This window comes from Falco peregrinus, chromosome 3 (assembly GCF_023634155.1).
Source record: "Falco peregrinus isolate bFalPer1 chromosome 3, bFalPer1.pri, whole genome shotgun sequence".
Lineage (NCBI taxonomy): Eukaryota > Metazoa > Chordata > Aves > Falconiformes > Falconidae > Falco > Falco peregrinus.
The window spans coordinates 3023731-3036883 of record NC_073723.1 but is presented as its reverse complement, the minus strand read 5'-3'; the positions used below and the strand labels follow the sequence as shown (position 1 = coordinate 3036883).

Here is a 13153-nt window from a genome sequence, read left to right as displayed (position 1 = left end):
TCATTTTAATCCAGCTAATTTCAAAATCCCAGTTTACACTGAACACTACAACTTCTCCCCAGTGATGATTGTGTGGTGTGAATTTTCATATCAAAGTAATTCCTAGATTTACTAGTTTGTATTTCACTGCATTTCTACAGATTTTACACAGAATAGTCACCTACTAGTAAGTGTCATAAGCACAAGGCAGCTGACATCTTTGAATGGAACAATTCACAACCAGGGAAGTATACCTACATTCAAGGTGAGACAGCAAAACCAAAACTGTTCATATTGATATGAGTAGCACTAGGGAAAATGCAAGAGCTGCTCTAACCACAGCCACCTGCCCTGCCTGCTCCCCACTGGCCTTTGTAATCCCGTATGTTCAAGTTTCTGCTCCATCATCACTTGTCTGTCAAAAAACAGTAAGAAAACTGCCAACACCAGAACCCTGAAGTGCCATTATCTCTTGGTTCAGCGATGTCTGAATTCCTTCTATATGGGAAAGACTCCTGATGCTCGGCTTTCCAAAATCATAGAATCAAGTTAACTTTCTAGATGTGGCAGAAGACAATGGGGATGCATTTAAAAAGGTGCAGCTGCCTAAGAAACTGAGGTTCTGGGTACCCAGAAGAGGACAGCTGAGACAACTAACCACTGAATACAGCAGACTATCACTCCTTGCTACTAGAGAGAAGCAAAGCATAAAAGTGCATTTGGGAAGAACAAGAGACCAAAAGTGTCATAATGGGTACTTACCATCCTGTGAACGTGTATTCCTAAGGAATGGTTCATGTGTATATTAAGTTTCAAATTTCACTTCCCCGTCTTGATTCATTGATTTTAGAGCAACTGCAGGAATGACTTAAGTGGTTACAAACAGAATAACCACCTAAAATGCTGGAATGTCCTGCTCTGAATAAATCCAAGAAATAAAGGTGCTTAACTGGAAAAGATCTGACTGTCCACTAAAAAAATCTGGAAAACATATACCAAGAAAGTTAATTCTTCCTCAAGCCATCAAGAGAAATACAGCCAACAAATACCTCTACCAAATTTGACATGAGGGTTAAAAGACCCAGTGTTTCACAGAGCAAGAACATACCATAAATGCTGAAATGAATCTTCACTGACTAGAAATGGAGCTACATTCCCAGGATCTCTTTTGTAGCATCCCTTTCTGAAGCAACATACAACTAATTTAACAGGTTACTATTCCAATTTACTATAGCTGTGTCTTAAAAATATGAACATGACAATAAATCAGAGCTGGGAATGAGGAAAAGCTTTTTTGTACTAAATTTGTACAGCTTTCATTTTACCCTTGCATAATTACCTATTGGCAGTACCTCTTGACAAGAAGCAAGGGATTAACTACATAGCTGGCCAGGAGCATCTATTCTCTTTAATCTATTTTTCTGAAGGGGCCATCTGCTCTTTATTTCTTCATTTCGTGGCCTAGCTTGAAATTGCATTCACTGTTCTGCTGGGATTTCAATTAGTTAAGTGTAAAAATTTCTCCCATGTCAGAATACAGGTCTTGAGGATGAAATACTGTAAGGTGAAGAGGGAAAAGGGGTTATTTCCAAACACGGATTGACTATAATTGATACGGCTCAAATAGCTAATTAGTCATCAATAAAATGAAGGGTTTCAACACAGCTTGACATCCATTACTGACAAGTATGCACAGCCATGTTTCAACATGCTGAATGGGAATAACAGGACAGCATCTCCTGCGTTCTCTGCACTCAACTCTTTTCAGATGACTCCACAGAAAAACTTCCTATCTCAGATCTGTCAACAGTACCAAAACCTTCCAAATGAGGTGCCCAAAACTACATCATACAAATGCTGACAGGAAACCTACATGATTTGCATCATTTGCACAGACTTATAAATAATGAGTACTTCTGAAAAATTTACTCACTACAAGCTACAGGTTTGAGCTCTAGACAGGTTTTACTCCAATACAAACATATTAAGCAAAGGATTCTGAAAGTACTGTATAGAATGAAACCTATAGTTTTACATCCTACTTCATCCAAGCGGGAACGAAAAGTTTCAGATTCATTTTTTTCTATTTCACTGTTTGCAACAGCAGAAAGACCAAGCAGGAAGCTATCCAGCCAGCCAAGTACCTTCAGTTAGTGCCTAGAGTCACTAACTTCTCAGCATCATCTTCATGCAAGCCATCATAACAGGTAGCCTTCTAGCCTAGACAGCCAGCCACTGAAAGCTTCCATCATTGCTTTCAGTAGATTGACAAAAATAAGGGATCGGTGCCTTGAGAACCTACAAGCCACTCAGAAAATACATTATGTCAGCATACTACTGAGTTCTAAAGAAACTGATTTATTGGTTAAAGAGATAATACCCATTGTCCTCTATTAGGGCATTAATTTACAAGGGATAATTTGTCTAGAGTTCTTTGTAGAGCTGATCTCACAACCAGCTACTTGCCACTTACGTGATAATAAAATATACATTTTTAATTAACCTTATATTGCACTATTACTTAGTATTCCAAACTGCTTATTATTTCAGTGGATTTGTAAATTCTTTAAGTGCATATATGAACAAATAGTTTATAAATATTATGGTAGTTTCCCTGCATTCTCCATTTAATCAGCTGATAGTGTGAAGGTCGAAGAGCCTGAAGTTTAAAAGCCTGGCAAAGTGTTTTTTTCAAAGCTTCACTCACTTATCAAATTGACTTGACTGACAACAGTCTTACTAGTTCAAGTATATGTCAAAAGAACAGCACAGGCAAAGCTGTTTCAGGTCCCATCCGTATCTCTAATTGTAGCTGGAAACCCTGTGTCCAAAGGTAATTCAGTTCTGTTACAGCTGCAGCATTCGGTCTGTATTGGAGCCTAAGCTTGTGATCAAGGTATGAGCAGTGAAGAAATACCTATGAGATGGATGAACAGAAAGATGCAACCAGAGAGAGTTTCAAGCAGGCCAGTTACCAATTAAAGCCTTTACACTTTAGGCATCAATTTTTTATATTCACATAGTGAAGCTACATGAAAAGCAATATTGATGAAATAGGAATAAGCCTCAGTTAACTACATACTGGCTTTCAGGAGGTACCTCTGTTTTAAGATGCAGACAGAACAGACCTAGCTGCAAGAATTATTGTGAGAAGCCAACACTGATGGTGCACAGCACTCATGCAGCTCCCACAAAAGCAGCTCCAGGCTTTCTTTTTGCCTCCACCACAATGCCACCCCCCAGGAGCCCTGGTACGGCCGGCTCAGCCAAGCACCAGCACCTACTGCGGGTACAGCACCAGCACTGCAGTCATACGGATGTCACACTGAAAGCATGGGCTGTGTTGCGTTTTAAGTAATTCTAAAAAACTGTCCACAAAGCCCTTCAGAAAAAGCTCCACACAAAATTAAAAATCACATGATTTCTCTAATACTTCATGACCAACCATAATACAATAGAGTTTCCCAACACAGACACAGCACTCAAACCTTTGTGAGTAAATTATGTCTTCAAAATTTCAGCATAGCTGTATTTAGGATGCTCTATCAAAGTATCTTACAGGAAAACCCATTGTGGAATACTTCCACTCTTCCCAGAGTGTGCTCATATTAATACTTCATAGTTGTACAAGACCCCCAAGTTCACAGAAAAAATAAGGCTGGCAGAAGTTTTAGAAGGTCATCAATTCCCTCAAGCATTTTATGTGACTACACTTACATAATGGCCAGCATTTGTTTCACACAGTATTAACAGACTTCCGTGAAGACCAAGTGCCTGAGAAAAAAGTCTGAAGAACAGATACAGTAAGCTTTAACAATGTGATAAATCTTCCCTTGTATGCTTTTATACAGTAGGCCAATAAAAACCTAATCATTTTTCCAGACCATGGATACATGGTGTAATAAAAAGGTCAAGGGTATATGATAAGTGAGAAGAATCTTTAAGACAAATTTGTGTTACAAAAGACAAGTTAGACCACAATAGTCCTTTCCAGCCCTAAGACTTGGTACTAAGGTGCCGTATTTCACCTTGCAGACTAGTCTGCCTAGGGTATAGTTAGGGTATCTCTAGAAAAGCAGCAAGTATTAACTAGAGCTAAAGATATCACTGCAACCTATCTGCTGTGAAGCAGAAAGCAAGGTCTATTAGCTCCTCCACACACATCAGAATTTCAACAGAGAAACTGAGTCAAGCCATTAGTAAGAAACTGTTTCACTGAGTAACTCTACTACCACAACAGTTTTGAGGAACCCCTGTAAAGAAGAAAACTCAGCTGTGACACTACTTCCTGGAAATTAGAACTTCTGGATCCTAAAAAACAAAAGCAGGCTGAGAAGTGGTCATGAAACAGCCATATAATTAGTAAAGTGAAAAACCACTCTAAGCTTCTGAACTTCCATGACTGCACAAACAGACCACAAACATTGTACTCCAACTGTGTTAAAGCAAGTCTGAAAGAAGAACCTGTTCTCCTCGGAACTCCAGAAGTATAGACATAATTACCCATAACAAAAAGCCATGAAAGAACAAACAGACATGACAGGCCTTAGTGTTTTTTGCATTTGCAAAAGTGGAATTTATCATTAGTTCAGAAGTAGGCAGAAGGGTGCTTTTTTTATTCACTGGTTTATCCCGTAGAGCTGTATCACTCAAGTCTCCATACACAGGAGCACATGATTCCTGCTTGGTAGCAGGAGAAATAAGAAGCTCCTTAACCCTCAGATACAGAGGATCTGATCTCAGAGAACAGAAACTGGGCTGCTGACCAAAGACACATCAAGATTGGTGCTTCATTGCCACCTCTAGTTAATTAGGGCAGATCAAAAATAACCAGTAACAAACTTTTGTCCATTATCAGTAACTGGAAAAAAAAATGTCACAGGAAATGAAGAATGACTACATTAAAAGTAGTCCTCCCATTTCTAAGTCTTTTCAAGACATCATTATTATCCTAAAGCAGCAGGAAAAATTGGCTGAAGATATCTAGTACTTTTTGCTTTCGAAAATATCTGCATTCCAGGGTACTGTGACTAAATAAGAGGCAGTAAGAGACTACAGGTGCACTTACTGCCCAAGCAATCAGTAAACACTAGCAGTATCAGAGCAACAGAAGCTATTTTGACTTCTGCCTTGTCCACAAAAAGGCATCTTCCTCTACTGACTATTCCGTTTGTACAATCCAAATAGATTAATAAAGTTGAAGAAAATCAGTGCATCCTCAAAGGATTTGCAACTTCAGATTTTCATTGCCACTACATTACACCAAGATCAGCACAGCAGCAGTTATAACCAATTTTCTCTTGGATTAAGTGAAAGAACAATAGGTTTACTAATATGATATCTAATCTTTTTTAGGTTTCCAGTTGTTAAGAAATTCCTAGAAAATACAGACATATGAACACACCTATACAGGCCAAAAAACCCAAAGATTTACAGTCTACAAGAATTAAACTGACATTTGTTTGCTGTTGAGCTACTACCTGAAGCCTTAAGCCTGATAAACACATCAAAATAAGAAATGGAAGGCAGCCAACAAAACAGCAACTGGAAGCAGAGAACAGGAAGGAAGGGAATCCATTTAACTTTCTAGTTTCTCATTAATTTTTACCTTTACAATAAGGTAAAGATAAAAAATGACAGCACAAAACTGAAGAACAGTAAGTGATAAATATAACAAAGCTGCGTTCAAGCAAGGGAGTATTTTAAGACAGGATAAACACAAAGAAGAAAGCATACACTGCTCAGCTGTTGAGACACTCAAAAATACAGCTTTCTCAGCTTAAAATGTTTCTCCATTCTACCTCTCCAGTTGCTACTTTATAATTTGCCCCTTGACAGAAACAGCCAGCCTACATCTAGTGTATATCCGAAGTCATTGACAGTTCAGTAAAGAGCCTAACAATTCAGTCAACATCAAATGTCCATAAATGCATCTTATGCTGTATTGAAGATGTCAAGAAATGCAAAATCTACCAGTTCTTATATTTGATTTAAAAGTTAGTCATCCATTGTTAGAGCACTGTGCTTTTTTTCATCTGCACTTTTTGGCATGACATTTCATCAGTTTAAAAGGCCTCTTAGTACTTTTATTTACCTTCTGAAGGCAGTAAAGCACTCAAACCATAGGTTAATGATCACTTTCACAAGCCAGTCAGACTAGCAACAGCCCTACAGACCTTCTCAAGGTTGCAAAGCATTGTATTTTCTCCATGTTCTTCTCAAAGATTAAGACAGAGACTTCCATACCTAGAATGTCACAAGAAAATAAGATTCCATAGTCCATACGCCCTTTATGACCTTAGATGTTAATTTTCTAGCTAGTGTTGTACTCAGGAGTCACTACTCTGCTATCAATACATGCTTTAAAGTGATTCCCAGAACTATGACCCCCTCACCATGAGGTGAGACACCTTTCCAGGTCTCAGGGGGTAGGCAACCCCACTTTATCAAGATACTCCACTCAGTGTAAGTGTCCTGCCCTTTACCATTTTCTATTTGAAAAGCAGTATTAATAATGTAAACATTAAGCTTGCCAGACTCCTGCAGAGCTCAGCTAAGAACAGTCAGTTAATTCACCATAAAATATTAGGTGTGTCAGTTACCAGTTAATCCATTTAAACATGCTTTTTACTGAAACTGCTAAATACTAACTGAACAGTCATGCAGTACCACACTGGATACTTGAGAGAGGCTACCCAACTCTGAACTTCAATACCCAATTCTTTCAAATCCAAGCACATACTAGATTCTTTTTTTTCTTAATTATACTTGAAGTCAAAGGGGGGGGGGGGGGGGAGGGGGGGAGAACTCAGAGGGCAGAACGGTTGCATAGATTTAAGTACAAGCAAGTTAAGCCAAACAAGCCACAGGCCAGAAGAGCAGCCATTCAGTGCTGCGACCTTCTCTCCGATTCCTCCAGTAAATAAGTACTCAGAAGGTTACAGTTTTAATTTGCATGGCTAGTGTCAAAAACTATTGAAAGTGACAAACCATGTCAGTCTAAATTTGAAACCTTTCAACTCGATCTTCCTCATTGACTGCCAAAGTAAGTGTGCAAGTGAATTAGGAGTCAGCTTCAGACTCTATGTGATCATCAGTGAGTGGCTGCAGGCTACAGACATGCTTCAGAGAAGATGAGCCAAGGGTGAAGTGTGTATGATTATCTTCAGCTGCATTTCACAGCAGCCCTGTTAACATGACTGGAATACCTGATAAATCACTTCCCCAGCCTTTTCAGAGACCAAGACTGGAATCTACTTGTTAACAAGTCCTATGATTTTTTCCAAAATCGTTTCACTGCAGTTAAAGCAAAGAGCAACCATTAGAAAAATGTGAACTTCTGAAGTGTTCCTGAAGGAAGGCTGAGAAATGAGGGACAATCACTGAAAAATCCCTTCTTCACTTCAAATCTTATTAATATTTCCTTAAAACAGCATGAAAAGTAATAGAACCAAAGTCAGCCTTCCCTGCTTTTATGGTGCTACTGTCACACCATATCCACTCCTATTACTGTCACCTACATTTCTCATCGCACTGAGCCTGCCAAATAACCAATTCCACCCCCACATTTTCATACTGTTTTGAAGTCTGATTACTAGAAGACAACAGGGGTTTCTTCTTCCCAGTTAACCACTAAGAAAAGAACTGAGTGACCTTCTATCTGAAAAAAAAAAACTGTCTGAAGGGCATATTAAAAAAATTACTATTTCATTCAAATCAATAGGATAATCCAAGTAGTCTTAAAACCCCATCAGCTTTAAGTTGTATCTGCTTTACAAAACACCTATGACCTTCATAAAGTGTTTTACTAGCCTCTAAAATCAGTATACTTGTTTCAAGTGTTGCTTATATGATCGAGACTATAATGAGAAATAAAGAAAAGTCTGAGGTTACACAGCAGCAGAGCACATGTAACACCATTAGGGACCGGGCAAGAGCAGCACCACACATGCCTGTTCCATGCCATGAAACACCTGTCCTCAGAGAGAAGAGTTATTAAGTAGCAAACTGATCATTTATATCACAGCATATATAGGGCACTTCACAATCAAGTACGTCCTTTTAGAGTTGTGAAAATTAGAATTTATGAAAAATTAAAAACCCTGCTAAGCACTCAAGCCTTTGCATACCAAGACAGATAAAAAAATCAGTAACAGCTATGTAAACTTTATAAATTAAGTTCCTACTTCAATCATTTCTACGAAGCTATCCCTTACCTGCTAAAGAATCACAGTTAATATCCTCCACAACGCAAAAAGTCAGCAACTCTTCTTCACACTCCAGTTTCCCCAATATTTAGGAAGGTACTGATCACCAGTTGTTGAACTCCTACTCAAAATGTGACACAAGAACAGCAAGCCTCTATTGATCACTACTGACACATGGCTCAGTGAAGTCATTCTGTATACAGCTAGCACATACAGCCATCTACTGATAGGAAGGCTTGTTACTCCTGTACACCATCCAGTTGGCAATTTAAAGGAAGCCTCAGTTTAAGAGGCTACCTCAGATCTCAAAGTAGATAAAATGAGCTTTTAAGAAAGAATTCCACAGTCTACACAAGTAAAAGTTGTCTTTCAAACTCACTGCCTTCTGACAAGGATTTCAGCTACCCTAACTTCAATTACAGGGCTCTCGCCTAAATATTTAACATTACACGAATCAAACAAGTGCCATGCACTCGCTTTAATGTTTCCCCTGTTACAAAACATGTCTGGAATCAACATGTTTTATTTAGTCAGCTTCTTCCATTGCAGTTTCACAGAGTTTTACCCAACATTCATAAAAAAATTGTCATAAATCAGTAATATCCATAGTTGTGAAAAGTATTTCTCTTACAGATCTCCCAGTATTTTTTACAGCATCACTTGTGAACCAAGTTATGACAATCAACATTGCACTTGCACATTTACCAACATTTATATACAACCCCAAGTGCAGTCAGCCTTCAAAATAAAGCTCTAAGATTGAAAAGTAAAGCTGCTTAGCGCCTTGCAGTGATAAACAAACCTGATTTCAGAACAAACATCACTTCAACATACAAAATTATTTTTCAGATTTTACATAAAGATGAGCACCTAAGAGCTGCAAATAGGAGAAATACAGACACACATGCACTGAGCTTTTGCTTCTTCACAGAAGCTCACCTTCCCCAAGGTTCTTTAATTACAGAAACTAAGATAATTGGGAATAACATTCCAGTTCCCATTATCTGGTACCAGCTACAAATTAATCCTATTAGCATGGTCACCTTACAACACATGCAAAATAGATCTACTTCTAATATCTAACATATTTAAAGATTTACAGATAAAAATACCCCTTTTTAAGAGGACTTAATGTTCAGTATACAAGTAAATCATCTTAGAGCAAAGCATAGTCTAGCCTGCTGCAAAGGATTCCTACTGTTCTAAGGGGAGAAGCTGAATGTTTCAATGACTGCTTAAAGCAAAATTTAAGCACTAGGGTTTATATTTGCGTCCCAAATAGACAGGTTGTCAATAGTTGAGCAGAGTTTAACAAGAAAAATCAGCACTTCCATGTGCTACACAGAACAGTGAAGGATCCCGATTTATGATTTTAATGCTTTCCAAATGCTTAAACCAAGGTTTTATTAGGGAAAATAAAAGATGCTGTCATCTCTTAATTCTGAAAGATAGATCAGCAACACTGGCCACAAAAGTACTCTTGCAGGTTCTTAAGTTATCTCCACATTGTTCTTTTTCAACTCAGAGGCTACCCTGGAACTCAAAGCATGTCAAGCTCCACTTTTTTTCCTGTATCATTTAGAATTATGCAATTTGTGTGCACCCAAATTACACTTTGTAATTATAAGCATAATATGCAAATGTGTCTACTTCCATTTCAGAACTATAATTAAGAGATTTTGGAAGTCTAGTCACAGGACTTTTCCCTAGAAAATAAATTTCAACATGGTTAGAAATTTGTTGGCAAGTTTCTAGTATACACACTTCAATTCCTCCAACACCTCAGAAGGATTTATTAATTGAACCGTACAATTCTTACTAGTCAATCTTGAGTTCCTGAAGGAAACTGGCTGATCTACAGTATTTATGTTTAAATACAGATAGTAAATGCAATACTATTAAGGCCTCAAAATGCTATTACATAATTAAGATTGTTATTTTAAGCACTTAAAACCCTTGCTAAGACATTCTCACATATGCTTGGAAGAAGCCAAACTTAGAAACATGTTTCATTCTAATTTGAAGGGCTAAACAAACCCACTTTAAAAACATTAGATCAGCCATTTCATTTACCTGCTTAGTAAACTATCATAGAAGGAACTCAATGGACCTAATATATGAAGTACAAGCCAGAACTATTACAAACACATCTCCACTAATAATTGCCTTCATTTAACAGCACAGAATTGTTGCAATTTAGAAAAAAGCCACTGATAGCATCATGACAGACTGGGTTTGTAAACCAGCCCTTCCTGAAGTCATAGATTTCCTACTTTTATTACAGTTACTTCATCTTATTTGGTCTTTGGTGACTCTACAACTGCCCGAAATACCCATTTCAAATCAGGATTATACAAACTTGCATTTTCAACCACAGCCAATCAGTCACCCTGTTTAATTTTGTATGTTCAAGAAGTGAAATACTTCAGATGTAATGCAAGACTTCACTTTCAAAGCAAGCAAAATATCTAGGGACATACTAGAAAAAAGAGGTTGGATCCATGTCCATCTACATTCAATTTTTCACTGACAATATAATTTCTTTTTGGAGCTGTACATATGCAGATATCGAATATTGTGTTAAAAGCATGCAAAAGCTTGTCTGTCCTCTAATTTCTCATTGAAATGAGAACCTCAGAAAGTATCATAGTTCCAAGGAATCAGTTTTGATAACAGCCACAGACATATCTATTTCTGTAAGTGGTTCGTAAAATAATAAATAGCATACTTCTGTAACTTCCAAAAATAACTTACATATGCAAAAGAGATCCTTCCTTCCCTGTCTGGAGAGGAATTTCACTAATTTAGAGCCTGATTTCTCAACCTTCAAGCTAAGTTTTAGCAATATTTCTATTTACAGCAAACAATGCCAATATCTATTTATTAACACAATTCTCATTCTTCCACCACCAACAGTGGAATTTTTACAAAGTTGGGAAAAAATGCAAAATACCAACCATCCAAGGACACAGCTACAAATCACATGGCACACACATTCCACAGCTGAAGCTGCGACAGCTACCCCTGACTCCAGACTGCTGCAGACAATAGTTGATGCTCCCGATTGAGAGATCGGCATTCGCAGCCTATTACACATCGAAAAGTACAACAGTGCATTAAAAGAGGCCACATTGATTTAGACCTATTCCTGTTATAGGAAGCAAAGTCCACCAGCATGGCTTCGTAATCGCTTCAATTGAAGATACAATCATTCTGGCTGTCTTTAAGTTATATTAGAAAAATCAAATCATAACTTATGTCACTTGACCATGCCAAGCACTGTATCAAGTCTTTGTCTCTCCAGATCTGTACTTGGAACTCACCTGCCAATTATACAGTATTTCCAAATTTACATTACATCATACCGTAAGTCACACTGATTACTTTTTTATTCAGTATAGCATCACTGAAACAAAGAGCTAGCACTAAAGCATACCCGACATGTCACACACAGAAGGGGTAGGAATCATTTATTAGTTGGAGTTACATAACCGCAAAAGAAAACATGCTTCTGGGTTGTTAAAGGATTTATCAAAACGTACTGTCGGTTCCCTAATATTTAAGTTACAGAGCCAAAAGTTCCTACGAAAGGGCATTGGTTGTAGGCTTCTTTTTAAAAAGGCTCCCGCATCCGCAGACAATAAGCCGTATTTACTGTTCGGACACACGCTAGCGGTGTAAAACAGCAAAACCATTTGGGGTTTTTAATCGACTTAAATCCCAAGCAGAGCACAGAAGACCCCAGCCGTTCTACACAGCAATTCAACTCCGAATAATTTATAACTCACAGCAGCGAGCGTGCCCTCGCTATCGGAAAACGGAACAGCACCTGTGAAGGAACAGGTATCTGGGCAGGCAGTCCGGCTGCTGCTGCTGGGAGAAGCGGGGCCTGCCGGAGCGGCGGGCACCGGGGCGGGGGGGGCAGGACCCCCCGGCCCCTCCGCGCAGCTCAGCCAGGGGAAAGAGGCGCTAAACACCAGCAGCCTGACCACAGAAAAAACCAACAACCCACCAAGCGGTGCAAAACTAGGAGTTAACCCCCTGCCTGAGCATCCTCGGCGGCCGCCGCTAACTCCGGCTCGTCCCCACGGCTGGACGAAGCGGCCCCGCTCCGCCCCCGCCGGTCCTCACCTTGGTTGACCAGCCTCAGGGCGTGGGTGAAGGACGGGTCCAAAGAGTCCTTCTCCGCCATCAGCTCGGGCAGGTACTTCTCATCCATGGCGGCGGCGGCCTGGAGCGGCAGCGGAGCCGGGGCGCCGGGTACCCCCGCGGGGAAGGGGGCGGCGGCGCAGGTCCGAGTCCCAGGCGGCGGTAAATCCTTGGAGGCAGCGCTTCCCCCCGGCCGCCTCCCGCCCGGGGCTGCGGGGACGCATCCAGAAGGAAGCGCCGCAAGCCCCCGGCAGGCAGCGGGGAGGGAAGGGGCGCGGGTCGGGGGCCGACCCCCCACACCGGACAAGGGGCGCGGAGAAATCCCTCTGCGGAAGCGCACGGGGCCGGAGCGAGTGAAGGAGGAAGAGACGCGCCCCCGGAGCGCTGACCCAGGCGGGACGGGCCCCCGCCTCAGCCTACTGCACACACGCGCGCGTAGGAGAAAAGAGAGCCCGTGAGGGGGCCGGCGCACACCGCACACCCACACCTCCAGCGGCGCCGCGCCGACTGAGCGAGAGAACCGTCCGCGCCAGGTTTAAATACCTCCACTGAGGCCAAGCCCCCAACCCCCGGAGCCTTGCCCCTGCCCACCGAGCCCCGCCCCGGGATGCTGCCCCACCCCTCGGCTCCTCCCAATGGGCGGTGAGAGTAGAGCCTCCTTCCCTGTCGCCTCGCCTACTCGAGTGAAGACTCCTATTGGGTGCTGTGACTTGTCAGTTAGGGTGGGCTGCAGCTTCGGATTGGTGGCTGCTCTCCCCGCCTCCCGCGCCCTCCCGCCCCTCCGCGCCGCCACCGGTGTGGCAATGGCGCTAGTGCCG

At 40.9% G+C, this 13153-nt stretch overlaps 1 protein-coding gene across 4 annotated transcripts in view; it reads right to left on the bottom strand.

Moving 5' to 3' along the window:
* The window catches only part of KHDRBS3 (KH RNA binding domain containing, signal transduction associated 3), a 95220-nt gene extending 82353 nt beyond the window's left edge, over positions 1-12867 (bottom strand). For 2 of the 4 annotated variants that reach the window (XM_055799554.1, XM_055799555.1), the window contains exon 1: positions 12318-12867. In XM_055799554.1, the coding sequence (XP_055655529.1) occupies positions 12318-12405 (88 nt within the window). In that variant the 5' untranslated portion in view covers positions 12406-12867. The remainder of the gene's footprint in view (positions 1-12317) is intronic. The other 2 variants (XR_008746457.1, XM_055799553.1) reach the window with 2 other exon arrangements.
* Between the last annotated feature and the right edge of the window lie 286 nt (positions 12868-13153).